General features: G+C 38.0%; 1 protein-coding gene across 2 annotated transcripts; it reads right to left on the bottom strand.

The window, feature by feature from the left end:
- Positions 1–2,211: 2,211 nt before the first annotated feature.
- Positions 2,212–7,563, bottom strand: LOC136974237 (toll-like receptor 13). Of its 2 annotated transcripts, XM_067269064.1 has the most exons (3): positions 7,400–7,563; positions 6,647–6,825; positions 2,212–4,810 (listed from the first exon to the last, which is right to left on the bottom strand). In XM_067269064.1, exons 2-3 carry the CDS (start codon positions 6,794–6,796, stop codon positions 2,522–2,524), a joined length of 2,439 nt encoding a protein of 812 aa, XP_067125165.1. In that variant the 5' UTR covers positions 6,797–6,825; positions 7,400–7,563; the 3' UTR covers positions 2,212–2,521. The 2 variants fall into 2 exon arrangements, with proteins under 2 accessions (XP_067125165.1, XP_067125166.1); XM_067269065.1 differs by lacking the exon at positions 6,647–6,825.
- Positions 7,564–12,378: the final 4,815 nt, after the last annotated feature.

The raw sequence follows: 12,378 nt of genomic DNA on the forward strand, positions 1-12,378 counted from the left end.
ATATATAATAGAAAAAAGAATGGCATTTAAAAACCCTGAAATCATTTCTTTCTACTTAGCTTTGTTTTCTATGTTTTATTTGTTTATTTATTTATTTAATATACACACTTCTTTCAATTTATTTTAAAGTTAAATTATTTTTTTTTAATTTTAAATATCTAAAATATTCGAAAACGGTACGTTCCATTTTGGAACATTTATAATATTAAACCTGACGATGGCCTATATTAGATAGGGTGAACACTTTCTATTCTAACAAACTACTTTATACCCATAGCAGCCGCCATTATGTAGTTCGCGCTAATACCGCTAGGTATCAGATCTATCGTTGGCACAAGCGAATTGCTCGACTCCTCCCATCGCTAGACTTCTAGCTGGTTCAGTTAACTTTTACTAGTGACGTCGTTGTTTTTGTGTAGTCGTACGATTCGCAAGATGGCTGCTCGTGATGGACTAAACGTATTTTATAACAATCACAATGTTATTCTCTCATTCTAAATCATTAACTCGTAACAGATTCCGAATACATTTTAACGGAAGATGGCGGTCCATTTCGTTGATTACAATTAATAATTGCTTCATTAATTTCATCACCATTGAGCGGCTCCATTTGAGACCACTTTCTTATCACGTATTAACTTAGTTTTAATTTCTGTAATTTGTACTTTTATAAATTTCTCAAAAATAGCTCTGCCTAATAATAAAAAGTTGTTTGTGAAACCAAAAGTAATTCTCTTCTTGAAGATTTTTTCCGTGTCCGATACAACCCTCCACAAGTAAAATTGATAAAAATGTAAAAAAAATAGTTAATATTTTTATCTTAGAAAAATGAGTTTTAACAGGTGTTTTTATAAAACAATGAGGTTTTGTATGGAATGTAATCTGATCCAACTGAGCTGTAATAATATTTTATAATATAGGAGAAGATTAGGTGTCCGATACTACCCGACCTTCCCCTAATATAGATAATACGTGTTCATATTCTATTATGTAGCCGACGGAAAAGGGGCGTATGTCCGAAACGCGTGTCGGTGTGTAAGATATTCCCGAATAGAAGGTGATGTTAAAGACGCCCAGTGTCTACTTATGCACCCAGTTGTGAAGTAAAGAATTTTGTAATCAATTTTATCTGTAAAGGATATAGAGATAAAGTGTTGTGGAAATTATCTATAAAGACCATTTCACACCAAAGTTTTATGCGTTTTGCGGGCGACCTGCTCGATATTTTCAGTAAATAGTTTTTTTTTTTTTTTTTAATTTAAACAAATATATTCGCATCCGTGTGGTTCTCTATGGCGGTCTTTTAGGGAAAACGCGCCCCTATTCGGGGGTTAACGGCGTGACGAAAACCCCGAAAACTTTACCAGCCAGCTCTATGGCATTTTAATGTGGTATCACTGGTATGCGAGAGGAGGCTGTAGCTCATATGTGGCTTTATACTCCAGAAGAAACAGGAGATGATCGCACAGCGACCGAAGAGACGGCCTTATAGAAGACAGCCAATCCGGGAAGACAGATAAGAGGTCGCTGATGCAACCAAAGTCGGCCTTATCTAAGACAGCCACCGCGAGAAGGGGGGATAGGGAATGCCTTCCGGGAGGACTTGAGGGGAAGCTGGCCCCTATTCAGGCGTCATTGGCGAGGAGGAAAACCCGGAAAAACTCCCGCTGCCAGCTCGTCCGAGTGAGGCGCGAACCCCCGATCGAACTGCGGTGTTTAGGGTCTGGTCACCGCCAGTATGAGCGGAGACGGAGTCCACTCGCCCACATTTTAATGTGGTGCTAACTCGAAGTTTTTATACGTCGATTTAGCGCCGTCGTTTGTTCTCCTCCGAACTATTTTGGAAGCGACTGAATACAGGTTTGCTGACCCCCATACAGTAGCCACTAATGTACTGTACAGGTTAGCTTAGAAGTCGGTTAACTAATTTTGGGGCTCCTCTCTATATGTCTGAAATATTCATTTTGTAGTGCCAATGATAAATTGTGGGACCGGCTTCGTACTCGGATCCCCCATTCAGTCGACTCGTTTATTGGCTGCTATTAACGTTCAACGAGTTATAGTGAGGCATTTCTTTGTGAATAATTTAATTGACAAAGGAATATTTATGTACATAATACGTAACTAACTTGGTATATAATATTCTTAATATTTATGTGCTGTATAGCTTCCATTAAAAACGAAAGAATAATATTTTCGTAATAAATTTATATTAAATTACAACAATTGAGAAGAGCGATTACGAATAAATTCCAATAATTACAACAAACAAATCTCGATACAGCACCAATGTATAGGCTACTTACGAACGGATCTTCCTCATAAATATTAAATGTGAATTACTAATTGTACCTGTACGTTTATTGCAATCGCAAGTTATACGATCCGAACTGCCGGACTTTTTTGTACAGACCTCGTTACTGCATGCACTAACAGGATTCAGATTGGAACGAATGGTGGCGCTAAATCGAAGTTCTAGCCGTAATTTAGTAATATCTCAAGAAGGAATCTGTTGACTTTGTCAAGTCGAAGAAGACACGTTCTTTTCTAAAATATGTATTAACCTCTCCCAAAATAAACGTTGTCCCGCGGGTGTAACCGCCCAACTCAAGTAAGTTTTCGTTTTCAGCAAATACTGAACAATCCTCGACATTTTTTCCTTGGAAATTGTGTGTAATTTAATGATCAAGAGATTATCCTGCTGTTCGACCGCCATCTTACTAATGGCCATGTTGAGTTCCCACATGCACCACTGACTCAGAAGAAAATCCTCGGTTAAGACGGCAATAAACATTTTACTCTTGTCGATTCCCTCGAAAATATTATCTGTGATATTTTTCCCGGCTTCGAAGTCTCTTTCGTGTACACAAAACCGAAATCTGGTCTCTAATCGGGGTATAAGTTCCTTCTTAACCCAGTAACAATCTTTCTCACAGTAGGATATAAAGGCATCGTACAAGTGGGATTTCTTTCTTTGTAAGGGTTTGTTCCAGTTTTTCAGATGGCACCGCGTGACGTACCATCGATATCTTAAATACCATCTAAAGTTGTAAACAAACCAGCTCGCAGTGACGATTAAAATAAATAATATCCCCATGGCAATCCCCAATGGTACATAATTAAAGGAACTATTCTCCTGGCATCTTAACGGTACGGTACTGTTTACAACGTACAATTCACCTCGGAACGTATACAGACACTTGTATTCCTCAACCCCTACATTGAAATGCTGCATCCAATCTTGCAAATTAATTACCTCGCAGTCGGAGCAATTGTAAGGATTGTTGCTGAAGTCGCCGTAGTCTAAGGTTAGTAGATCTTGTAACATGGGTGTACTTATTGTCTTAATCTCGTTGTTTTGAAAATAAACAGTCTTTAAACTGTTGGATTTGGGAAATGCTCGCCATCTCCACCCCACAATTTTATTATAACTCATGTCCATGTATGTTAAATTCGATAAATCGGTAATTAACCATGGCCAAATCTCGCAGAGTGAATTGTATTGGAATTCAATTGTCTGCAAGTTGTGCAGAGATAAAAATGGATGATTGTGCGGATAAATTTTAAGGTTGTTGCGAGACAAATTGATGTAAACGAGAGAAAAGAGTTCTGCAAACGTATCGTTCACAATTTCAGACAGGAAATTGGTAGACAGATCTAGATGGAGCAAGGAATGCAAACCACTGAATGAATATGGCTCTATCGTTTCCAATTGTGCGTTTTTTAAGGCCAAATACTTCAATTCCCCCAATCCCACAAAAGTGTGAGATTTCAATTCGATAATATTGTTGTTTGACAAATCCATTGCTTGTAGAGATACCATTATATCGAATTTGATCTCTTTTACATCGAAAATTTCGTTTTTGTAGCCATTGTACGACATGTCCAACTCTCGCAACGTTTCCATCCTCAAAACTGTCGAGGGTACCGTTAGCAGATTGTTTGCTGATAGATTTAACGTTTTCAGTTGGGTAAACACTCGAAATGCACTCGGGGCTACGGTTGAAACCGAGCTTCTTCTCAAGTCTAATAGTGTCAGATTATGTAAGGAATCAAAAAGATTTTCGCCAACCGTTGAAAAATCATTTTGATCAAAGCCCCGGTCTTCTTCCTCGTTACCCAAGTACAGTTCTTGCAGTTGTGATTTCTCCATTTTTAGGCTTAAAGTCTCCGATTTCAACTGATTGTTGTTCAGATATAACCTCCTTAGACTCACAAAGGATGTCAAATTAACCTTTTTTAATCCACAGTTTCCTAATTTTAACGTTTCCAAGTTTTCCAGAACCAAATCTTCAGGTTCTATACTCGAAAAATTGTTGCTGCTCAGGTCTAAATAGTACAAGTTGTGCAGAGGAAGTAAAGCTCGATTGAGTGGTGATAACGCATCGAACCTATTGTTCTTCAGAATTAATACTTTCAGGCGAATACAGTCGGAGAAGATGGAAGGGGGCAAAGTTTTTAGTTGATTGTCACTTAAATCTAGTTCAGTTAAGGTTCGAAGTTGCTCGAACACAGTGGAGGGCAGTTCGGCGATGGAAACGTTCAATAGAAGCAAAGTGTTTATCCTTGTGAAATTATGAAAGCTATCTTCGGTTAGCTGAAAATGGGGTGAATTGGATATGCACAAATACAAAATGGAATTATTTATGTGCTGAAATATATTAATATCGACATTTTGGAGGCAAGTTTCGGTGTTAGCAGTAGTGGACCCAATATGCTGCAAGCTGGAATTAGTTATGGAAGACTTGATATTGACGATATGTCCTAAAATAATCACGCAACTGATCACTTCGGATTTCAGTTTCATGATCTGCAAATATATATATTAAAAATTAAATATAATTATCAATAATTTAGTGTATTATCTATTGTCTAATAGTCATACACACAAATGAACGTCTTTAGATTATACCGCCATCCACAGTTAAGCCCATTATGAACAGATCCAATCCGAAATACAGATGAGAGATGGAGAACGATACCTTACCCGAATTACTCGTGCTAAATTAGGGAGTTCGAACCCGAATCCTCCGTGTGTACATTATTATCATCAACAAGTTAATTTATCTAATTAATTTCATACGGTTAAGGCCTGTTACAGAGAGGTTTGCGACTGGCCTTACGGTCAGTCGCAAACCTCTCTTAGAGGTGCATCTTTAATTCGACACTGGCTCATTTGTGTACCACCAAAAATTAATTTATGTAAAAGCTAATATTGCATATTAATAATGTAAAATGTTTACCCGTCTTCGAGGCCCGAGAGAAAGGAGAACTGTCGGCGCAATAACCATTTTGGGTCCCCCTTTCGGAGACTCTGCTTATACAAATAACATAATGAAAGGCCTTACGAGACGGGGCCTATCAAACGGACCTTACGAGAGGGGTTACAACCCCTCTCGTAAGGCCCGTTTGTATGATTACGTAATAAGATATTGTCTTTTATTGTATGACTTGTCTTATTGTACGACTCTATATAAGATAATATATAGAGTCATACAATAAAAGACTGGATAATTTGTCATATTCTAAAGCAATTCCACCCAATAATAATAGAAAAGATAACGCCTATTACATGACTTAAGCAGAATTTAATCGATGGACAACGAACAACTTCATTATAAATATACGAAAATTGTACTGGTGGGATGAAGCGACACAACACTCGGGCATCCGCTAAGGGAAGGACACTACGAGAAAACCACCCTATTTAGGTGAAGAAAGCCGGTAGTATCCAACGTGGGTCCCATCTCACCTCCCACAAGACCGAATTTCATATACCGCATATTTTCCACATTTCTCGCCCTTTAAAACTTTCTTTTATTTATTCTAAATTTCAAATTTCTAGGATCGGTGAATGCAAGTTTTGAAAGAATATTTTGTAATCCAATTGTGAAATAATTCACGTTTATTTTTACAGATTTACGAAGATAAATATTCTCGATCAAAAGTTTGTTCAGCCGATAAGAAATCTCGACGAAATCCGGAAGGGTTCAACGCTAAAAGGGGGTTAAATATAATTTAACCACTAATTACAATTAATTGTTTACCGCAGCGCTGTAAGCGGGTTTATTCGGAATATAATATAAACAATATAAAATTGTCGAGAAGACATTAATTTAATAATCTCAAACCCTGTGATAACGCATCACTCGATATTTCGAAATTGCTCGAATAAAAAAACGGGTGGAATTTTATAATAGTTGTCAGGCTCGGATCTTAAATATGGTCCTGTATATTGAAGTATAAATACAATAAAGTCTAAATTATTGTTAACATTGGTTCTAGATGAAGATTCTTACATACAGAGGGTGGCCCAAGAATTAGTTAAGCGAGATTTGTATCGAATAGCTCGATCGCTTCCAACGAAGCTCCTAAACCACGAATGACGCGGCATGCGGGTATATAACGGGGTGGATTTTGGGCCACCCTTTGTTTGTGAATATACTGTACCGAGACGCAGGGATAATTTGGTTTGCGGATTATCCGTGCCTCTTAATACCAGTAAAATGTTGTAGTATCCTACAATGGAACTACTGTATTGTGTTTATGGCTTGAAATGATGTATGTGAACGAAGCTGTTTTTCCCTATATAAACGGATTAAATAATTATTTTACTTAATAAAAAAACAAATTGTAAAACCCTTACTTTACTGAAGGGCCCCGTGATTTTCCTAAAAATCCTGTAATACTGTCTGCGATCCTCGTAAAACTCGTGATAGGGCTTTACTAATCCCTCGTGACAGGTTTCTTTATTCCTGTGATCTTCGTAATTCTTCAGGCTCACTGTAATCCTCATAAATCTTGTGATGTGACCCTGCCGATCCCCTGCGATAGAAAACCATCGAATTTACTAGAGCTTCAAATACGATTGTTACAAATTATTCATTCCGTTATAGTTCTCGTGTACTACAAATCTTTTTAAATAAAATTAAATAATTGGAGGCTTTTTAATTGTGCCAGGCCCTATACAAAGTGCGACCCGCCACTCTCCCCTTTTTAAATGTAAATTTATATAATTTGAAGTTCGTATGGATACTTAATACGAATACTTAAAAAGGGCCCTACCAGTTCAACCTTCTAAAGAGTGAACTGGTAATACTAGTAATGTCTGAGGCCCCAAAAACGCGAGGCCCTAGGCAAAAGTCTGGAGTACTGTGCCTTTTTTGTTCTTTGATTTAAAGCGTAAAACCGAATTTAAAACATACAAAATCCACCCCTTCTTGTGATTAAATCCCCCCATTCACCTGTATATAGCGATGTGCCAGATGCATCAGTCTTCCACCCCGTCACAAACGGGCCTTTGGGGCCGCGATGTCGATGACTTCCTCCCACCCGTTATAACTCAACTCGATTATAGAACACTTAAACGTAATTAAAACGAATTATAATTAGAACCGACCTTTTCTTATGTTCGTCCATTCTGAAATAAAAACAGAAAACGTCAGGAAAAGGAGGAAAACGTGTGTTTGCTTTCCAGGAAATTGTATAATCCTCTCTAACACGTAACTCGTGTCGCAATCTTCGATCGTAAAACCGATTCGATTCAATAACACAAAACTGTGATTTCGGTTACTTTGAATTAAATAATATATTGTATTATTATCTTAAAAACTGTTTACAAATTGCACGTATCGGTAACACGCTATTGGATGTTACGGCGATTTGTCAGCGTCACACCTAATACATATGTATACATTTTTATGTAATAGAAAGTAAACATACCTCTGTATTGTTTTTAAAACTAGATAGATGTGTAAGAGCCTCCTTAAATACAGTTTATAGCCAGGCCCTATCGCGGAGGCCTCACATCTTAGTGTCGATTTCCCAGTGGCCTCTTCCGCTTTAAAATATATTTATGATAGTTCAATTGTCTTTTTAAATTCTCCTGGCGCTAAGAAGGCCTTTTTTAGGGCCCGTTTGTTTTACTGCGGGTTGGGCCAGCCAGCCTCGCACTATGTTCGGTTTGGTTTTATTTGTTTGTATACGTCACCGAGTGTTCGGTGGGCTTATCCACTCGGGCACTGGTGGCCCTACAAGTAATTTGAAGGTCTTTCCGCCCCGGCTCCTCCGGAGAACGTATTATTTTTATAAGAAGTTTAAACAAGAGTTAAAAAGTTTTGCTAAAGTAAATAATTTTCAAAAGGTGATTAAATAGACTTTCATTTTAGAAAAGTCGTGTTTAAAACTAGAAGAAAAACAACTTACGTTGATGAATTTCACATTTTTACTCATTTTTTGCTCGCGAGAAGTCCAAATTATTACTATTTTTAGGGGGGCAAAGAGTTCCAAGCTTCTTGGAGACCTATTTTTGATTTGGGACATATTTTTAATATTTGAAACAGGACGTATCCAGGATTTTGAGAACGCGATTCTTGGAAGATCGAGGCACCCCAGAATACGTGTGAACCCTAACTTCGAGACAATGGGCGCTCCCTGTTTTCGGAGGATTTTACTCTATTACCTTAGAATTACCTTAGTTACAAAATTGGTTGATGATATCAAGGGGGTCCTGCAGCATCACGAGCACTCCCGCGGAGGTCCTTCCCACTTGGAATTTCGTTTGGTGTCTAGATCTTGTTTATCCTTACTATCTTTACTATAGTACGACAATGAGTGTTTTTAAATGGTCTTTATTAAATTCCACTTTAGGAAGTGTAGTAACTGTTACGTTTACCACACTTCCTAACAGCATTTCGAGAAACGCCCTTTATTTAGGCCATTCGTCGTCCAACAATTGAGCTTTTAATGCACCTCGACTTAGAATGATGCGACTAAAACTAGAAACCTCCCAAAATCCAATCAACGGGGAGTTTCATTCATCGTAAGCCGATGCTGCACGAATCGTAACGTTACACCGATTAAGGAGGACGCAATTGGGCGTGCCCATTCGTAAGGTTCTTCGGTTAAATCCTTAAATTTCCTGTCATTGCGAAGGACTCGAATGCTTCAAATGCTAAACCACCATTGTATCGAGCTATGAGCTTTTACTAACAATTTACAAGAACGTGAAGATAACACCTTACTAATTTACTTATGTATAGGTCTAAAGCTCGGTGGCATCGGGCACGGCCCGAGATAAACGAGGCCTCTTTCAATTACATTTTATGGAAACTTTAGTTACAGTTCATGCCAGCGTGTGGAGCTGTTTAGAGCTATGTATGAGCCCTATATATTACAACTACGTTAAATCTCGTCGGTCGCGTGATATTAGGGCGCCATTTTGTCCCTTGGAAAACTGCTGTATTTGTACTAAATGTAAATTTACTCACACGTATATTTGTCAAAACTGCTGTATATCTAAATACAAATGTATTTAGGTATGCCGATTTGAGTAAAGTTAGAATGGATTGTTTGGGCTACGCGACACTCGAGCCTTTTTCCACAAGGGGCCTTCCGAGAGGACTTTCTACGGGAAAACTGACACTCGTTTAAGTGTTAGGCACGTGGAGAACACCGGCCTAACTATCGTTATCAAGAACAAATACACGAGTGCGTCTAAGCCTGGTCGAACCCGTGACAAGTCCTCTTAATACCAACAACGGACACGCAATTGCAGTCGTTACTCGATATTGATGGGATAATTACACAGAAAGTGCGTATCCTGAATAGTTTTGCCACTTGGGGCACGCAGTAGGGTGTCCCAGTAGTAAAACTATTGCTATTTTTTCAAAAAGTATTTTTGTTTTTTAATTACAAAATTCTTACATTATACGTTTGGGTGTTCCTAGAAATAAATTGTGACATATACAAAAACTTTATTTGGACGGAAATGAATGACATGTTGTTAATATATATATATATATATATATTTATTTATTTAAATATTATTTGGAGTAATTATCTGAGATGATTTGGTACAATTAAGATGCTGAATAAGGATTACGGTGCAATCTTCTTTCGACGTATTACCTCTCATTTGTAATTTAGTCTTTCGTATTTTGTATTATACGGCAATAAATCGGTTAACTGTATACAACTTGATACAGTGTGGGTGTTTAGATCATTTAGTTTGTACAGAATAATTTCTCCTACTACAATAGGAGAAATTGTTCCGTGTTTGTGTCATTATGTTATGCATGGTGGGTTGAAAGTAACTAGGCATTGAGAAATCGATATAATTTTGTAATAATCATGCAACCGTAATAAAATTTGTATGCTCATGTAGGTACATCAATCGATAGAATTTTATTATTCCCGCATCGGTGGTGTGGCAGTGACCGAGAAAGGCCGCACGTGGCGTAAAGGATGGCCAATTGCCCATCTGTTCGGGAGCGGGTGCAAATCGTTGCACGCTACGAAGTGTGGAAATCGGTGGTTTCTTTGCAGAAAGTGGCGTACGGTGAAGGGACGTCGTGCCACAATCCGTCCGGAAAGAATCGAGAATTGTCAATCGAAGGTAGACTGACCACCGGTTCGGTCGCGGACGCGCAGAAGTGTGCCTGTCCATCCACATCGTAATCCGAGGAAAACGTGTCGTCGGTGGATGTGCCTACATCGATCTTTAAGATATGCACCCGTATTTCCATTTAACAAGGTGCGCGTCAAATAGCTTTCATCAACATTGCTTTAGGAATATAGAAACTATATTGATTTCTCGATGCCTAGTTACTTTCCATCCACGCTGTACAGTACGCATCTAATTACAATATACTGAGTAATATTTCATATAAAGGGCCGTCCATAAATTACGCAAGGGCGATTTCGACCATTCCAGATCCCCACCCAGCCCCGTGTAAGAAACCATAATATTTTCTTTGATCCCCCTCTCCTTTCCTATCTTACGTAATATTTAGGCATGATTTTATAAAAAGTTTTTAACAAAAACAAATTTTATATGAAACCCTAAATACTTTAGGTCCAAAATATATAATTATTAATTAGTTAATTAATATGTACTATTATTTATAAAAGACTTTATGTGAACAAATTTAAAAATATAAAAATTTAATGAATTCGAATGGACAGTTTAATTTAAGAACTTTATTTTTTAATTATTAACAATCTTTTTATTATTATCATTAATCAGCGTCATAATATTCATTTTTATATTTATTTTAATTTTCACAAAAGAACGCAAAAGACTTTGACAGATCGACTGGCTAGTGCACGTGTAAACAGAAACGTCATACAAAATAAAACAAAAGAGAATAGAGAGAGACCACATTCCGTTGTCATATTGGTTACATCCTGGCTAAGGCCAAGAAAATAAACTACACGCTGCTAAAATGTGCTAGGTGCACCCGGGGACTAAATCGTAAAGCATGTAAAACTATATATAATGGGGCAATACAAACAATGCTACTTTACGCGGCCTCTAGCTGGGGTCGTGTAACTAGTAAAGATTCAGTAGCCAGTAAATTACTCTCTCTTCAAAGACAGTTTGCCATCAGAATTTCAAAGTGCTGCAGAACTGTTTCTACTAATGCCTCTCTGAAACTAGCGGAGCTCCTTTCTTTGCCACTATGTACTGTAGAAAAGGTTCTAAATTACTACGTCAGAACTATAAACATCGAGGCTCAACAACGGTCTGTACTCCTATCTACGGCTGTTCGTATGCTACCACATTGCAATTATCCTACTGTCTCTGATCGTCACCCCGTAAACAAGGTTATCCCCATGTTACATTTGGTGTCATCCGCTTCCTCCGTGGATAACCGCGCAGACATTAATATCTACACTGATGGGTCCAAAAGCCCCCTTGGTGTCGGCTCCAGTATCTGTATCTTCCTCCAAACTGACATTTTACTTAAAATATGTTAGAAGGTACAGATACCCCCCGCATACCTCCATCTATCGAGCTGAAGATGCTGTGTGCCAAGCTGTTCGGAGGGCCACTTCGCTATTAAACAAAACTCTGTCTATCGACATTTACAGTGATTCTCAGTCTGTCTTAAAAGCTCTATTAAATCCCAATTGCAATAGCAAATAAAATCACACGATATTAAAAATCTTGTAAATAAGATAACTTTTATATTTGTTCCTGGCCATAATGGCAATGGAATATTATTATTGATAAGAATATTACGTAAGACGAGATCTATTACCCCCTACCCCCGAGTAAGAAATCGTAAGAAATCCTCGATCCCCGTCCACCCCAAAATATTTTACGTAATTTATGGACGGTCCCTAAAGACAATCGCATTAAGTTCAGTTAAAGTAAATTCCGTATAAAGTTATCCCAAGTACCAGGGGCGCCCGTACATAGGGGCACGTGCCTTTTTCCTTATCTCAATCTTCATTCTCCCATTCAAATCTTCGTCTTCCGCCGCGCAGTTTACATTATACGAACCACGTGACTACTACGTCACAAATAATTGTAAATAACGTGACGTTCGAAAACTCGTCATTCCGATTGGTCGATTTGATAGAGACCGACGG

Source organism: Centruroides vittatus, unplaced genomic scaffold (genome assembly GCF_030686945.1).
Source record: "Centruroides vittatus isolate TY-2023 unplaced genomic scaffold, ASM3068694v2 contig_345, whole genome shotgun sequence".
In the NCBI taxonomy this organism is placed as follows: domain Eukaryota; kingdom Metazoa; phylum Arthropoda; class Arachnida; order Scorpiones; family Buthidae; genus Centruroides; species Centruroides vittatus.

Excerpts from the sequence above, each read along its gene's own strand:
- LOC136974237 (XM_067269064.1), bottom strand. The coding sequence starts at position 6,796 with ATGAGGATTACAGTGAGCCTGAAGAATTACGAAGATCACAGGAATAAA. Across the intron at positions 4,811-6,646 it reads TCACGGGGCCCTTCAGTAAA|ATCATGAAACTGAAATCCGA; the intron begins GTAAGGGTTTTA and ends ATATATTTGCAG.